At 38.0% G+C, this 18,003-nt stretch overlaps 1 protein-coding gene across 1 annotated transcript; it reads left to right on the top strand.

Moving 5' to 3' along the window:
• Positions 1 to 851: 851 nt before the first annotated feature.
• ZRANB2 (zinc finger RANBP2-type containing 2) lies at positions 852 to 16,501 on the top strand. Its single transcript, XM_032779877.2, has 10 exons — positions 852 to 984; positions 2,144 to 2,196; positions 2,308 to 2,416; positions 3,420 to 3,502; positions 5,669 to 5,745; positions 6,915 to 7,052; positions 8,195 to 8,367; positions 11,236 to 11,322; positions 13,857 to 14,021; positions 14,564 to 16,501. The coding sequence occupies exons 1-10, from the start codon at positions 929 to 931 to the stop codon at positions 14,625 to 14,627; spliced, it is 1,005 nt and encodes a 334-aa protein (XP_032635768.1). The 5' UTR covers positions 852 to 928; the 3' UTR covers positions 14,628 to 16,501.
• Positions 16,502 to 18,003: the final 1,502 nt, after the last annotated feature.

Below are 18,003 nucleotides of genomic sequence, written 5' to 3'. Positions count from 1 at the left end.
CCATTACCAGTCCAATTACAGCACTCTTAGCAGTGTTGGGATCCCTGGGCTAGGCAGGCTGTGGCCATGGTTGCTGTATGCATCTCCGTATCATGTAGCACTGCTCCCAGCACCAGCCAGCATGTCTGATCTCAGCCCAGCCCCTTTCTGTCCCTCTCCCTAGGGTGACCATACTCCATTTTTGGCTGGGGCAGTTCTGACAGGCTGTCCTGACTTTTTTTTCAACAGGAGGCATTTGTGTGGTTTGCGCTTGCTGACAGTTGGGACAAATGGGACAAATGCTCACTTTTGTCAAAAAAAGAGGAGGTGTGGAGCAACATGTGATGGGCATAGGGTGGTGACCAGACAGCAAGTGTGAAAAATTGCGACAAGCACAGGGGGTAATAGGAGCCTATATAAGAAAAAGACCCCAAAATAAGGACTGTCTTTATAAAATCAGGGCATCTGGTCACCTTGGGGGGGGGGGGAGGGGAGCACGCAGAGCCTCCAGCTGGGGAAGAGAGGGTTCCAGCAACAGGCAACAGCCTCATGTGTGGGGGAGGGGACACCTCGGGGTCCCGTTTTCTCCTTGGGAAATATGGTCACCGCTACCTCTCACTCTCTCCTGCTCCCCGCCCCCCATTCCCCGCCCTCCCCCACACTCTCCCTTTGCTTCCCTCTGCCACTTCTCATCCCAACCCTCAGCCCCGCCCCGCTCCCTCCGATGGGGTCCTCCGGCCCCTAGGGGGAACTCTCCGCGCCACCCCTCTGTCCCGGCCGGGCAGGGTGGCTATCCTACTGCCTGATTACAATCCTCGGGCAGGGCCGGGCCCTGTGCGCGCCGACACTGTGCCGGCTGATAGCCGGAAACAGGCGCTGCGAGGCAGCCCCGTCAGACGCAGGACCCCGGCCCTGCCGTGCCGCTTGGCTCCGGACGCGGTGGGCCAAAATGTCGACGAAGAATTTCCGAGTCAGCGATGGGGACTGGATCTGCCCGGACAAGAAGTGAGGGGGGCCCGGGAGCCCCATGGACAGGACCTCGGGGCGCCGTGGACGGGGAGCGGGGCCGGGTTCGGGGAGCTCAGGGTCCTCGAGTTTTCTTCCTACCGGGCACAGGAGGCGCCGTTTGTGGGGCTGTTACTTCTCCGGGGGCCACAGGCCACTGGGCAACGGATGGATGGTGGGGCAGGTCCCTGCGCCTGCTCCGCTGCGGCAATCTGGGCTGCCTCCGGCTAGTGCAGCGGGGCCCGAAGTGTGAATAACGCCCTTTATATCGGCGCCCTTCAACTCAGAGGCCTCCCCGCCCGGGAGGCTCAACTAATCTGCTGGCTGCACCCCCGGGTCACTTCGCTCCCGGGGCGGCGGCACGATGGCAGCGCTGCACCCACCACACACTGCAAAGAAAGTGAACGGGCCCTGGTCCCGCAACGTATTCTGCGTGGGTGGACCCAGGCCCGTGTGCCGCCTCGGAGCCCGATCGCTGTCGGTAGGGCTCGAGGGGCAGGGGTGTGCCTGAGCAGAAACATTGCAGCGCCAGAGCCGTAAACTGGAAACTGACATGGCCATAGGAGTACAGGATACTTAAAAATCTGCCGGGAAACCCAACAGTCCTTCAGTCTTATTTATAATTCTTCAGTTAGCTTCCAGGATGTTTGAGAAAACATTAATAAGAAAAGTTAAATATTTACCCAGAGTCCATTATTAAATACAAAATATTTGCCAACTTTTGCGGGATGTTTACAGTTAATGAAGGACCTAGTGCTATTACTGTGAACCAGTAGAATTCTGACAAAATAAAATTGCCAGTGGCCTGTTTGTGGGTTTTTTTGCTGTTCTGAAATGTGTGTTTGTACAACAAAAAGAAAACTAACCACCCTGTTACAAACTGCTAATTTATTTCGAGGTTAGAAAACAAAAAGTCATTGTTATAAGTTCCTTTGAGTTTTTAATAGCAGTTTTATTTTAGCTACAAAAATTAGGCTACTAACATTAAATTGTTCAAGCTGGAAAAATGTCATTATTCATTTTGCAAAACAAAGAAAACGTTATAGGATTTTTCATCTTTAAAACATTTTCAAAATATAAATTGCTATCATCTTTATCCTCTCCCCATTTAAAAATAAACTGTTAATTGTCTTTCATAAGAATATATTTCTTTTTTCAGGTGTGGAAATGTTAATTTTGCTAGAAGAACCAGCTGTAACAGATGTGGTCGAGGTGACTATCTTTCCAGTTTAGAGTTCCCTTCTCTCATATTCCCCCAAAAAGAATGAAATGTTCAATCTATAAGAAACTTCTTGAAAATTATTTTGTTCAATCTATTTTCAGAAAAAACAACTGAAGCCAAAATGATGAAAGCGGGAGGGACTGAAATTGGGAAGACGCTTGCTGAAAAGAGCCGTGGCCTGTTCAGTGCTAATGATTGGCAATGTAAAACGTATGTCGGTTTTGAAACTTTAATATTATTCCTGCTATAGACATTTTTAATTGACTGAAAGGTCATGTATCTTGGATATTTAACTCAGTCAGAAACAATGTAGCTTTTAGTGAGTAGGCAAGAGAAATTGAAACCTTTTTTTTTAAACACTTTTTAAAATAGTGCTTGTATGTTTTCACATTAGATTAGTTTTCATTTAGTTTTTTTCTGGACAACAAATATTTAATCAGTATGACTTTGGACAGACAGAATGGCCTTTTGATTACTGCACAGGATTGGAAGTATGTGTTCCGTTTCTGATCTGAATGAAAAACTTCCTGTGTGACTGTAGGCAAGTTACTTCACATGACAGGCTACTGTGTGTGTGGATTTTTTTAAAAAAGAGTTGGCAATGGGAGAATAAAACTTACTTCATAGTGACTTTGTGAAGTTTCAAAAGGTGCGAAAGAAGGGCAAATTTCAGCAAAATTATCTTTTTCCACAAACTCTGTACATGTGAATACGTGTATTGTTTGAAACTTTTATGGAAACAGATTTTTTTATGATACCCTGATTTTACGAAGAGCTTCATGAAGCCAAGCACCTTTCCCCAATATATATAGAACCCTTGAAAAAAGTGACAGGTAAAAATGACTTTTGTACAGTTATGATGTGAAAGTTCCTTTTATGCCCAAATATATGCCATTTTATTACTATACTATGTTTTGGTATAGATATGTGCATGTATATATGCATTTTAAGCTTGATCATAGCTGTTCCTCTCTTGGGGCTCTTTGGGCTGAGTACTTGACTCATGGCTGTGATCCTTATGCTGGCAAAATTCGTATAGACTTCTCTGGGAGTTGTGTGTACATAAGTACTGCAAGAGTGGGCCCTGATCATGTTACAATTACGTAATTGATTTCATTCTTTTCTGGCGCATGTTGCCTAATTCCCATGGTATTTAACTTGAAATAAAATGTTGCATTTTTACACTTACTTTCTTTTCCCTCCCCGACTAAAGTTGTGGCAATGTGAACTGGGCCAGGAGATCAGAGTGTAATATGTGTAATACTCCAAAGTATGCAAAACTGGAGGAAAGGACAGGTAAGATAAATTTGCCTTTTTAAATACTCACTTCTCTTCATAAATTGTAGAAATCATAACATAATTTAAATCAAGTGGTCATTTTTAATATGCATAGCAATGCTACCTAGTCGTCGTCTTGCATATCCCATCCTTGTAAGTCTATATACGTGCTAAGTATTACTAGTATGTAAAGTACAAGTGTGATAGTGGTTCACCTCAGGAAATCCCCTACGGTCATTCAGTTTAAACCACTTTCTTAGTTTTCATGAAGATACAGTATTAAAACAAATTCTTAAATTTCTAACAGATTATGTTTAAACTCAGGAGAGGTTAATTTTGAATTTCTGATATGTAGCCATAGAGTCCATCTACACTAGACTTATAAGTCAGTAGTAGGTTAGAATACGTTTCCAGTTTGTAGTGTAGAATGGAGCATAACTATTTCATAATCATGTCATGTTTTGAATATAATAAAGTTCCATCTGCATTACAAAATGGATCCATATTATAATTAGGTCAGGGTTGCAACCATGTTGTAACTGGAACTGATTGGGTTGTAATTGTGTAGACGAGCCCAGTAGGTGTTAAATGGTCAGGGAATTGATCTGTTTTAGTATTCTGTCACTTCTCAAATTAGAAGCACAGAACTTAATTTATTCCTCATAGAGAAAAGTACAATTTATCAGTTTTCTATTTCTTCCACAATTCTGTTTAGTCTTAAAAATAAACTAACAGTCATGTTGACCAGTTGTATATATTGAAAGTACATGTAGCACAATGCATTTTTATTACTTACAAACAACTATACATTATAGCTGAAATTAAAATTGAAAATTAAAATATGTAGTTCTGAGCTCCCAGCAGATATTCAGAAATGATGAAATATGTTGGGGACTCTAAACAGTTGAACAAAATACATGCTGGGTTTGTGTGTTGAGAATTTTTTTAATGTGTTGCTGCCTTATAGGAAACATCCACTGTGGAAGCCATACTTATCAGCTTTGGGAAGAGAGGGATGGCTCACTGTCTTTTTTACTAAGGATACTTGAATGAAAGGATCTCTGTTTTAGAAGTTCATTTTTTTTTGTGCTAATTATTCCCTCTTTGTAGCCATCATTCTCTTTTTTGCGGGGCTATCTTTGGCTGCATTAATCACATTTGTTGTGTCAAAATATCTGCTATGACTTCAGATGGCAACAGTTATTTTGGAAATGGCACGAGCAATGAAGAATGAGGAGTTCAATGGAAGTTCAAGTTTGTTATGATAGTTGGGTATAGACCATTGAAGGGGCAATTTTAATGTATTTGCTAGCAATCATTTCAAATGGAATGTGATAAATTATGTGATAAATAACCTTAAGGCTTCACTTTATAAAATATTTCCTGTATGCAACAAAAAGCAGTAACAAAATTGTGCTTTAAGCAGAAATGTCAAATCAGTGATATTGTCTTTTCCTCTGCTTTCCTTCTGAAATCACCTCTAAATGTACGGTTAAACAAAACATGCAAAAAATGTTTTTTGGGGACTAGATTATCTCCCATGGCAAATTTGCTTGGCAAATCTATAGGGTGTCAGGGAGTCCGTTTCAGCTTCTTGGTTCTCAGGCCCACTCTTGATTGTATTCATCTTAAAACTGCTAGCAAAGAGTCTTAAATTCCACTTCTGCATTATGGGCTATAATGGACCCTACAACATGGAAGTATGGCAGTGGTGGAACAGAGCCCTCTGTGCCCTGACATGCCCTCTGGGTCAGAAGGAGAGGCTGGGTCTGGCTGCAGCTCAGATGCTTCAGCGGGGTGTTCTCCTATACAAGAGGAATTCTCTGCTGGACATTTGCAGCCTGATTATGTCTCTTTTGTGGCACTTGGCGCTTAATTAGTTAAACAGTCGCAGTGGGATGTGTTTCTTTCATTTAGCAAAGGTTACCTCAGTTTCTCAATTAGATATGTAAAAACTATTTTTGGTACACTTGTGTGAGAACAGTTCAATGTCTACTTCCCTTCAGATTGCATAATATTCCTGGTATAGATTTTATGATAGCTTATACATCTAGGAACATCTTCTATTGGATTTTAATCAGATGTAGCATAATAAAAGTATTTACCAAAGACTTTGAATTTAGTGTAATGGAACATACACAATAGAAGAGGCCATCTAGTACATTCTTATCTTACAATTTACAGGATATGGAGGAGGTTTTAATGAAAGAGAGAATGTTGAGTATATAGAACGTGAAGAATCAGATGGAGAGTATGATGAGGTAAGATTATGTATAATTATTACGTTGGAGGAACATAAGTTAAAGTGAAGAGATTTGTGTTAAGAGCACATATCTGGCAGGGAAGCCTGGCTTGAGAAACTAACTCAGGGTATATCTACGCTGCAAGCACTACAGTGGACACAACTGAAGTTATGCCATTGTAGTATGGACACTTCCTGCAGTGATGGAAGGGGGTTTTCTGTTGCTGTAGTAAATCCACCCCCTCGATGTGCTAGGGTCAACAGAAGAATTGTTCCATTGGCCTAGCTGCCATTGATAGTGGGGTTCAAGCTTTGACCTAGCTGCAACTACCTTAGGTTGATCTAACTACATCCGTCTGTGCATGAAATTTTTCATAGCCTGAGTGATGTAGCTACGTCGACCTAAGTTTTAGGCGTAGACCAAGCCTCAGCCACCCAGGCTCAGGGTGAGGGAAGCTAGCTGTATAAATCTTCTGAATTACGGCTCTTGCCGATTCATATGTGAAGTAGAATTGGTGTGGAATCTGAAAAGTTGAGGGGTAAACTTCTAAAAATCAGTTTAAAATTTAAATTGGTAGGAGTTAACTGTGGTTTATGTTTCATTAGTTTAACTGCTTGCAAGATCTGCTTTAGATTTCCTATGCTATTTTCTTTAGGGTGCTCATACTGCTTCCAATATACTGAAGTCTGTTATAAAGCTGTCTTGTAAAGCACGTGCTGTTTGATTGCATCCACATTTTAGATGAATTTATCAGAATATAGACATTGTGATATGTCTTTCATTTTAGATCTACAGTAGGTTTTTGCTGAGTACTTGTTGGTCATTCAGCTAAGATTTCATTGTAGACATTTGCCTTCTCTGTCTCCACACATAGCAATATATTTTTTTATTTGTAATTAAAGCAGGGCTTTGGAGCTGTGCTCCAGCTACGTTCCAGCTCCGTGCAAAAATCTGCAGCTCCACTGCTCCGGAGCTGCTCCGTGCTCTGCTCCAAAGCCCTAAATTGAAGTTGTTTTTACTATTTTTCACTTTTTCCCACGAGTCTTACAAAAGTCTTAGTTCACTATAGTCTTTTCATGTTAGCTCATAGGGCGGCTGCTTGTTTAATATACTGTAATTAGTATTACTTGTGGTGGACTGGGCGGAAACAAAAGCATGTGTCACTCACATTATTTATTTGCAATTAGTTTGGTCGCAAAAAGAAAAAATACAGAGGGAAGCCAGTTGGGCCTGTATCTATCCTGAAAGTAGTAGAAGATAAGGAATCTGAAGGGGAAGAAGAGGAGGATGAGGATGAAGATCTTTCCAAGTATAAATTGGATGAGGTAAAATAATTCGTGTTCTTTGTTACTGCTAACATACTATGTTCTTACTAAGTGAGATTAGCCTTAATTCTTAGCTGCTTGTAAATGAGTATTGTTATACAATACATAAGTTATAAGTAAGAATATGTTCTCCTAACCTCTGTATGCGTATTGGAGTGGGATATGTGTGTATTGGAAGAATGCATGAGCTGAGGAGAGTTTGTCAGCCTGAACTCTGTATTTGTTGCTTTGAATGACTGCGGTCAGAATCTTACCACTTAAACTTACATTTATATTTTAACTTTGGGAACAGAATTAATCATTGTAAGAAATATGTTTATATAGGCTGTCTTAATAGGTAGATCCAGTAGATTATGGTGAAAATGCACACTAACATCTTTTTGAATTACCTGCTGCTGCATTATTTCTAATGTTTGCAAAATAAATGTCAACATGGACTAGACATGTTCCAGATGTCTTCTGTTAAATGATGCTGGCTTTATTTTTAGCTATAAAATTGAAATAAATATGCTTCTGATCTGCAGTTTTGTGTTTTATACATAGTGATTGTTAAATATTAGTTGTTCCTTTTAGGCCATGATCATGAAAAGACTTTTGCACATATTTACTTTTACACACAGACCAACAAAATCAATGGGACTTCTCAGAGTGTAAAGTTAAGTATGTAAGGAATTTGCAGAATTGGAACCTAAGTTTGGTAATGAGAGAGACTTCGTCTGAGCCTGAGAATTTTGCCAGGCAAAATAAAGCTTTGTCTCATTTTTTTAAAACAGTCACTGAACTGTAATACAAATGCTGACATTATAATTCACTACCTAACTTTTTAATTATTTAGTCATTCTGCAGGTTTTTGAGGATCACTTTTTTCAGTCCTATTTTATTGCTGTTTCTGAAATTATTTTTATGTAGCTATTTGATCTTTAACAAGCTGCACTCAGTGCTTGAGATTTTTTTGTTATCTTAACAAAGGAGAACTAAAAAAACGGATTTGAAAAGATTGGGCAGTAAGCTCCAAATAAAGTACAGAATAAGAGCAAGTAAAAACTACTACTCCAAATGAAAATAGTCTAAAATGTAATCCTACTTTCTGCATATTTTCTTCATATTTAAGTCTCCAAACCTAACAGTCTACATTTTTTCAGGATGAGGATGAAGATGAGGCTGATCTCTCAAAGTATAATCTTGATGCCAGTGAGGAAGAAGATGCTAATAAGAAAAAGAAATCCAACAGGCGCAGTCGCTCTAAATCTCGATCTTCCCACTCACAGTCTTCATCGCGCTCATCCTCACACTCAAGCTCAAGGTCTAGGTCAAGGTAAACGGGTACAGGTCAAGGGTAACGCCAGGCAAAATGTCAGTATCTAACTTCATTTACATCTTTTTTTCTTGATTGACTTATAGTTTCAGTTAATAATGTGACAGTTTTATATATTCAGTTTACACAAGTAGATTACATTTTTATAATGGCCTTTTGTAGCTCCGCAGTTTTAAAAGTGAGGGCTTTAGTTTGTCACTTTGCTTTCAGTGAGTTAATGTTTCAGGTGTATCTGTAACAAATATGGCTTATAAAAACAGGAAAGCTTGAAAACTAATTGTAGTCCTTTTGGCTTGATATTGAATAGTCGCATTTAATGTTAAATAGACACTTTTTTGGATGTACTTTGTTGGGAGAAAATAGACAAACTGGGAGGCGGGGATAGTAAAGTAGGAGGTAATGCAATCAGAGCAGATAAAGTAGAAGGCCACTCCTGGAAAATGCCTTGAAGGTGAAGATGATAAACTTGAGTTTCATGTGGTAGAAAAGGGGAAGTCAATGGAGGGATTAAGATGATTATGATGTGGTTAGAGCAAGGAAGATGATCTTAACTGAATTAAAGAGTTTGCAGGGTCTACATTGGTTCTCAGTGAGGCCAGATAAAAGCTTTAATTTGCACATTTAAAGAGAACACAGAAAAGCTTATTCTCAAATCAGTAGTGAACCAACCATTTAATAAACACATCATTTTATTAGTTGGTTAAAAAAATCTCTATTTCTTAAGCTCCTTAATACTAACAAATGTAAGATTAACACATTCATATCTAACTAGTAGTAGTATAGCTAAGAATTAGTTATTGTAAGAGGAAGCTTATTATTTGACCATAATAAATTGCCCAAGTTGAAACTCGGTGAATAACCTCTTGGTTTAGGAGAATTTGCACCTGCAGAAAAATCCATTAGGATGGTCTCAAGTTCTTGGAGTAAAAAAAAAAAAAAAAAAAAAAAATTTTTTTTTTTGCACTTAAACTGCTTGTCTGTTTAAAATATCAGCTGTTGTTTTGCCAGACTTTAAGGTAAGTGAGGCACACTTTGCTTTTGTTTCTGAAGTGGCCGGGATTTCAAATATGTGAAAATTAGCTTTCCTTTTTGTTAGAATGTGTATATTAAATGTTTTACTTGGCCTACATGACAGCATATTGTCTCTGCATCTTCCATTCAAAACTCATTTGCTAAGTGCACCGTCCTTGCCTGACTTTTTTGAACCCTCTACTGAATTCCCCTTTTCCACTTCATAAAGTTTCTTCTGTACAGAATGCCCTCCATGAACAGCTCCATAGATCACTATCCTTTCCTTGAAATGCCTCCGTAAGGCCCCCATAGGCTAGAGTGCCTTCAAGAAGCAAACCAAATATTAGTGGCAGAGCTGATTAGTATTTGCCATTTGTTTATCAAAAAATACATTTTGATAGTACGTTTCATTTCTCTTCTTCCACCCTTCATCTTAGAGTCTGAACTCTGTGAGGCAGGGACTGTGTCATCCTGTGTGAACTGCACCCACTGCATGGGAGCTACTGGAATGCAAATAAGATTATCTGTCATATTTTTAAAAAAATAGTACAAACTACAGTCAGCTCAGATGACGCGTCAAACATAAATTCACAACCCTCAAAGTTGATGAAAAGTAGTTTAATTTATTTTGTGTTTCCTGGGCTCTCCCACTGTTGGTTGAAATCTTGTCACAGGTACTTCAATACATATTCGCAACGTTGGGCTGAGTCTTTATTTAATTAAACATAAATGTGTGTTCAAAGGGTTTTGAGTTCTCCTTGAAGGTTTTGTTTTTGTTTTTTAGAAACCTAAATCTTATCTTGCTAGAAATAAAAGTGCAGACTATTCTTGTTCTGTATAATATGATGAAATAGAGACATTGTAACAATATTTATTGGGAGTTATGGAATTAATTTACCAAATAGTGCCAGAAAAGATTATTAACTTTTGATTTGATATGTCTTCTCTTCAAAATAATTACAATTATACCAGACTTGTAGTACTGTACTCCTGCTTCTTGCATTTTAAGGAGACACCATCAATTTGAAAATTGCATTAGTTTAAAAACATTGTAAGGTTACAAGTAATGCCTGAGATTTCCGTAAATTAGCAAAAAAAATTTACTCTTGTGTGTGCACTGTGCCTTTTATACAGAGGAAACAATGAGACTGATTATAGGCAGTTTCACACTTGCTGAAAAGAGCCTTCTAAATATCAACAAGTGAATAATAAATCTTGACACTTTTTAAAGAATTTGTTTAAGAAATGTTCATGATAGTGTATTTGGAGTACTATATCAGACACCAGGACTCCTAATTTAATACACTTGTAAAAATCCAAGCTGATGGTGTCCCATTAAGGTGCAAATTACAAGATTTGGTTTGGATTCATGAAATAGTTAAAGGGTAAGCAATCATTTTATTAACTTCACCGAATAACTGCTACCCTACTTACTTTGTCTGCTTTCACAATTTAATTACTAGTTCTAATGACAACTTTCTGTAGGAAGCCATTAATAAAAACCTTACCTTCTTTATGCCATTCCTTATATATTGGAAGTTCTGACTAGAATTATCTAGCAACAATTGAAAGTATTTAAATAACTCCAGTGTACAGTCTGGCAAAACTTTAAAGACCAAATAAAGTCTTTCATGAATCCGGGCCCTAGTACTGTAATGTATGATAAAGAGCTGTACCTGCATATTGTTAAAAACAAATTATGAAAGAAAATGAATATTAATTTTTGAAAAGTTTCAAATATTAAGAACTAGTATTTCAGATGCTAGTGTGCATTGATCAGAATTTTAGATGTAATTTTACAATAATCATATCTCAAGGCTGTTTAAGTATTGGAAAAAATCCTCCATGTTGTTTCAGGTCCCATTCAAGAAGCTCTTCGAGTTCCAGATCAAGATCTCGTTCCACTTCCAGAGAACATTCTAGATCTCGTGGGTCGAAATCAAGGTGAATGAGGTAGCTTTCTCCCTGCTTTGCAGAGAGAAATTAAAAGGGTAGCAGAACTGATTGCTTGTTTGTTTCTCTAAAAAACTATTTTGACTTAACTCATTTTCAGCATGGAAGTCAATTGTTCCCAGGTCCAGTGTTCCAAGGAATTACCACTATTAAATGAAATAATTATTCTTGAAAATGCAAGTTTTTTTTTATGAGAATATTTTTAAAAGTCTGGTCTAAAGCTAAGCAAGTGGCTAACACGGTGCCTGCAATATGTCAAAGAGAATCTGAATGCATATTTTTCCTTGAAATAATTCTTTCAACTTAATTGCCAGAGGAAACAGTAAATAAAGTGTGAAATATTAGAAGATGTGCTATACTCTTATTTTGTATACGTTGGTAACGTATGTGAACATCCATTAGACAAAACTGTTGAAACTTTTTTGTAAACGTGGGGGAAATATGTGAAATCACTGATCGATTACTCACGTAAGTAACCCACTGAAGTCTGAGATCACTCACATGTGGTCAAGGCAAGCAAGACTTAGTCCAGATTTTCTGGATATACTCATTAAAGATGATTTAGCTGGTCTTTTTGTATAGCGGTTATTGAACTGTGCAAGGCAGCCAAAGCTGCCAAGTAGTCCTTGTGATGAGTTCACTGAGGCTTCCTGTTGACAGAAGTTTTTGCAGTAGAATGCAAATTCACCTCTTTTTTTCCCATTCCTGGAGAGGGCCCCTATGGTGTGAAACAAGTGGGGCAGGGCATCTAAAAATAGTTTTGCATCCCTTGTGTAGCACAAACCTCTTGAGCAGCCTCATTTAAGGGGTGGAGTATAAGCAGGGATTCCATTATCTCCTAAAGAGAAAACCGTGGAAGTGCTCCATGCAGCCTCTGTGGATATGTCTACATTGCACACTCCTTATGGCAGCATGTGGACTCCCCTCCCCACCTTTGACCACAGTAAAATAGTATAGATAGTGAACGCTTGGATAAATAAAGATACATCTGGCACTCATGGTATATTCTCTACACACCCGAGCAGTGCCTCCCTGTCTGTTGTTGTTTTTAGCAGTGTAGTGAAGGCTCTGCTGCTGGAACTTTCCTCCCCAGCTGGGGAAGACTCCCAGCAGTGGACAGAGAAGCTCCAGCAGCTCCCTGTAGTAGGGGAAAGGCTCCAGCACCATGGAGCTGCTGGAGCTTTGCCCCACCACCGTGAAAGACTTTGGGAGGAGGGAAAGTTCTGGCAGGGGGAAGGCAGTGGGGAAAGGTTCCCACTGCCACCCCCATGCCAGAGCCTTTCATTGCCCCATGTAGCTACATACTGCAGTGTGGATGCATCCTGCTTTTCACAGTGGCATGGAGCTGCACTTACCCTACATGCTGCAGCCAGTGGTGTGCAGTGTGGATGTATCTTATGAAACAGTTCTGTAGCTGTTCGGAGGGAAGGATTACTCCTCATTTCACCCTCCATGTGCCCAATGTCCATATTAGCTATATTTGTCCTGGGCATTAGTTGGAATTTTAGCCTAGTGAGAATTGCAACTGGTATAAAATTAAGTAATAAAAGACAAAGCAAATTATTATTTGACATCCCATTGATACTGAAGCAACACGTTCAGAACAAGTTATTTTTAGGATACAAAATTGGTTTAAAAATGGATTTCAGACCTGTCTATTAAATTGCTTAACTTCTGTGAGTGCTTTATTATTTACAGTGAAGATTGTGAAACATTTCTGCAGGTTTGATATCTGAAAAAGTACTGTCGCCAAATCCTCTTTGTCTGGTGGATTTAACATTGGGCTTGGAAATAGAATTTAGGACCTCCTAACTTCATCACTTTTCAAATTCACAAATGTTTTTTTTCATGAAAAAGTAGCTGATTTTTGTGAACATAGATGACAAAATGCCATGCAAGATATTTTGCTAATATTTTTAACTTATTAAAATTGCTTCAGTTTAGCAGAAGTCTTGCAAACTCAAATAGGCGAATTTGGGTGGGAAGAATGGCCATTTTTTGAGATTTCTTCCAATTTTAGTATTTTTTTTTAGGCAGTTTATTTTTGAAGTATCCTTGGTTTAATGATCCACAGTGGAATCTCTCTCTCTACTGGTAAAGTGAAACATGATTTTAAATAGCTTATGTTAAATCGGTAGTTCTCCTACCTCTCACTTTATGGACTATACTACTTAGCATGAGTATAGTCCTCTTGTAGGCTGTCTCTCATCCCAGTCTCCTGCAGTATGTTTAACAAAAAAGCTTAATTGTTGAGAACACTGGGAAAAGGCTCCCAAACCACTGGTCCACAATACCATATTTCAAAAGCATTACTTTAAAAATAAGTTTTTTTTTATTGTTAAGGTAGAAGTTCTTCTTAGTTAACAGTCAATAAGTAAGTATTAAAATATCCACAAATACATTTTGTAAAATGTTGTGGCAAATCTTGTATTTAATGTTCTTTGATCTGAACTCTGTAGTAGACTTTTGCTGTCTTCTTTGTATTATGCACAAATTAAATCAAATTTATTTCTTAATCAATAAAGATCCAGCTCCAGGTCCCATAGGGGGTCTTCAACCCCAAGAAAAAGATCTTACTCAAGCTCTCGTTCATCATCTTCCCCTGAGAGAGGCAAGAAGCGGAGTCGCTCTAGATCTTCTTCGCCTGGTGATCGCAAAAAAAGACGTTCGAGATCACGGTCACCCGAAAGGTTTGGGTTTATGTAGAATAAGAATGGGTGCATTTAAAATTTATGTAATACACTTTGTGAAGAAATGAAATGAACTGGGAAAGGATTGATTTTTATCAGTTATTCATTTTGGTATTTAAAAATAGGTTTCCTGCCCTCCCTCTCCCAATTACCATGCTGCTTTTTAAAACATAAATGTTTTAAAACCATCAAAAAAAAAATCTTCCTTTGCAAAATCTCCTGTTAAGAGCATGTTTCATAGAAAAAGACCTAGATAACCATTGTTTCAGTGTTTGAAGGGGCTAATGTACTCCATTGCTTGATTAACTTTCATAAATGAAAACTGACGTCAAGGAATTGTAAATTTAATATGAAGTGTGGTGAATTTAATACTAAAAAGTGTAATACATTAGTGAGCCTAAATAGAAGGTTTCAGATTATTTATATGTTCAGTTTATATATTACCCCATCAAATAAATTAGTCTTCTAACTATTGTGGGTGTGAGTGATACAATTAATTTGAACTTATTTCTTTGCATGTTTTCTTTGTTTGTATCTTACAGACGCCGCAGGTCGTCATCTGGATCTTCCCATTCTGGTTCCCGTACAAGTTCTAAAAAGAAATAATGTATTAAAGCTCACATTTAAAAAAAAAAAAAAAAAAATCCAGTCCAGTGCATGAGGCATATTTTTAAGAAGTTGGTGTCTTATTTGGTCAGAAGTGCTAAATCTGCTAGTAGAAGTGCATGTTTGTCCTTGCTTTCTGGGAAGCTTTGTTCATTCATTAAACAAAAAGTAAGGTAGCATTTTAAGCCATAAATTTCCCAAAGTAGATGTGTACTTTTCATTATTCCATTTATCTCCTCAGATATTGCATATTTGTATTGTTAAACAGTGTATAATTGGGCCCACGTATTTTAGTACTACCACATGGTTGGTTTGTTTTTGAATTTTTAGGGCTCCAACCCATTACATTATTTACCATTCCCTGAGCTATGAATGGAGACAGGTTGATCTGCTTAGTCCCACCCTCCAAAAGAGAGCTGCCTGCACATAACAGCTCCTGAGCTTCTTTGATGCACTTTTGCTAGGACCAGAGGAAATTACTACAATTCTAAGGCTAAAGTATCCTATAGGGGGAGGTTTAGGCTAGGCTTCCAATTCTTCTGTATTTAAACAAAAGTTGTGATGAATGGCAGTTCTCTCACTCACATTTAGTGCAGACATCCGATTCCCGCACCCAGTATTAGGTTCTGTAATGGGTGAGTGAGACTTCCACTCTCCCAGCTTGAAGGCTTTTGGGATCATTAAGCACTCTCTTCTCCATAGCTGAGGTCTGTCTCAAAGCTGTAAGTCTCTATGGAGATTTAGCCTATTTGATCCTGTCTTAGCCAAGGAGAAGCTTGTTTTCTGCAGTAGGTTGCTGGGTGCAATTTAATTTCCATGTGTATGAAGTCTGTGATCCTCTCTTAGAAAGGGGATAGTCTTGTATGGACTTATAACGCTGAAATCAACATTATGTAGCTACTTTTGAAGTGATGGGGGACTTTATGAAACTAGTTTCTTTGGAGTTGCAGTACAGGGTTGAAGCCTCTGCAAGCCACCAAAGATGAATTTGGGCTGGGGGGAGAGATTTTTTTTCCACAGTAAATTTTACTTGTGGTAGATAAACTGCATAAGAAGTTCTCCTGAAATACAGATAAATCTGTGCTTCTAAATAAATGTGATCAAAGATCATCACTGTTGCCCTAAACTTTATAAAATTTATGGCTTAAAATGCTTTATGAAATTTGTTTTATTAGCAATATCACATTAAAGCCTGGTCATTCTTGAGCTCCGTTTGGTTAAGAAAGATTTATGTTAAGTTATCTTCAGTGGCATCACAAGGTAAGTATGTTAAGGGAAAATAATGTTTTTTAAAACAAAAAAGCAATATATCTGTAATTATTTGAGTAGTAAAACTTTCAACATCTTTGATAGTTGCTTTTGTAAAATGAACTTCACAAGACAAACGGAGCAAAATTACATTCTGCTTTTCTTTTTTTTAAATGACTATTTAAGTTCCTTTTGGACTGATTTGACAGAGCAAAATGTTTTTGTTGTAGAAATATTTTGATAATCTTTTTGCAGAAAAAATTTCCCTGCAACAACTTCTTTATCGCTTTCTTTTATATCTGATTTCCTTGCTAAATGTAGTTTAGATTGCACAAGAACAATTAGTCTCTTTTAACTGTGCCTCTGACTTCAGGAAAGTCTACCTACTAAATTGTAAAAATTAGATCTATTAGAAGCTATATGTTACCTTTTGGTTTATTCTTGTGCTTTGTATTAAAATTGTTGCTGTACTTAGATAAAAGTTTTTAAATTTTAGCAAATGGTAGGCTACAGATAACTGAGGAAAATTATGGTTTCATTTGGCTTAGATAAAATGTACTAGGTCATTTAATGAAGAAATGATTCTGCAGACAAATGTAAATAAAGCCTGTGAGTCAATTATACAATGAGTGTTTCTGTTTAGACATGTAGAACAAATCTTTCTATCTGCTGGCTCTTTTTAAACTTTCCGCAATGCTAAGCCTTTTTATTCTGTTTAAAATATGTGTGATGTAAGAAGAACTAGCAACTTAAAGGCAAAAGCAGTTAATCCAACCCCAGCATGTCTCGTAAAATACAAGCAATATCCATTCTTATTGAATAACTGAATCAAAAAAAACACTGGGCAATAGATCAGAATCAGGCCCGCTTTGTGTGAAACGGATTAGTCTTAGGGCTTGTTTCAGGAAAAAGAAATCAACTTCTGTAGCCTAATGTTGTAATTTGACTACAGTAAAATATTGTCCCATGGCCTTCTGCTTGGCCTTGCACACTTCCTAAGTAAAGACCTTTATATTTGGATTACAAATACCAGCTATACAGTAAATGTTGGAATTTCTACAGACCTCTTTTAAACCTGGAAAACTTATATTAGCCCAGATGAAGGGAAACTGCTCTGGTTAGGAATAAAAGAAATGTCTTCATGGAAATGCATGATACTGTATTTTGTAAAGTAAAACTGAATAAAAACAGACCATTTTAGTTTCATTATCCAAACAGAGTGAAAATGGAAAATGCAAACCATGAATGTAAAAGATGAAGAGTAACTGATTTTTTTTTAAAGGTCAGCTGAATTGCTTTTTAAATAAATAGTTGGGAGAGAAGAGTATAGGTTGAAATCCTAAATCATTAACAGAATGCATATGTAGCCTTCAAATTGCAAAGTAGTACATTTTAAAAGTAAACAGATTTCCTTGCCCCAGACCTAAGTTCAGTGATTTGTTTCTTCTGCAAGAGGTGAGGGTGACAAAAAATCAAGGAATTGCTTATGTTAAGTATGTCTTTATCTTTCAGGAAAAATATAATAACTTAACTTAAATAATTAGCATTATACTAACTTGGAACAGGCAGGATTAGAATGAGTATGTCTAATAATTTGGGACAACTTTCATCCCTGCACTGTGCATGAAATGTAAACCAAATAAACATGTTTTTTTACATTTTGAGGTAAATAGCCACGCTATTACAGACATGTCCTCTGTGGATCATGCACAGAGGATGCCATGTAATATACACTGACCACAGTTATACTTATGCATGTTTATGTCATGGGAGGAATATGTGAAATATGTAATCATAATATATGCAAAACTACTGAAAAGGGTTTTTATTTCATTTTTAAACTCATATTGCACCCATTGATGTGGAGAAATTTTACCATGTAAAGGGAAAGCGCTGAATGGAAACTTATGAAATGGCACGTTACATTTTGTAAAACACTTGAATTTCCTGTTGATCTAGGAAGTGGTGTGTCTTCTCGTAGTCCTACTATCATAGTCCTACTGAGAACAGCAAGCCACCGGCCCGTCCCCTGGAGCCCTGCCGCCATGTGTGCAGCACTCTGGGGGCCGGGGCTGCGCGCTCCTGCGGGGCAGCGTTTGGCTCCGCAGGGAGGCAGACACGCTCCCAC

Source organism: Chelonoidis abingdonii, chromosome 7, assembly GCF_003597395.2.
Source record: "Chelonoidis abingdonii isolate Lonesome George chromosome 7, CheloAbing_2.0, whole genome shotgun sequence".
Lineage (NCBI taxonomy): Eukaryota > Metazoa > Chordata > Testudines > Testudinidae > Chelonoidis > Chelonoidis abingdonii.
Note: the sequence above shows the minus strand (reverse complement) of the source record. Positions and strands in the feature narration are given on the sequence as shown.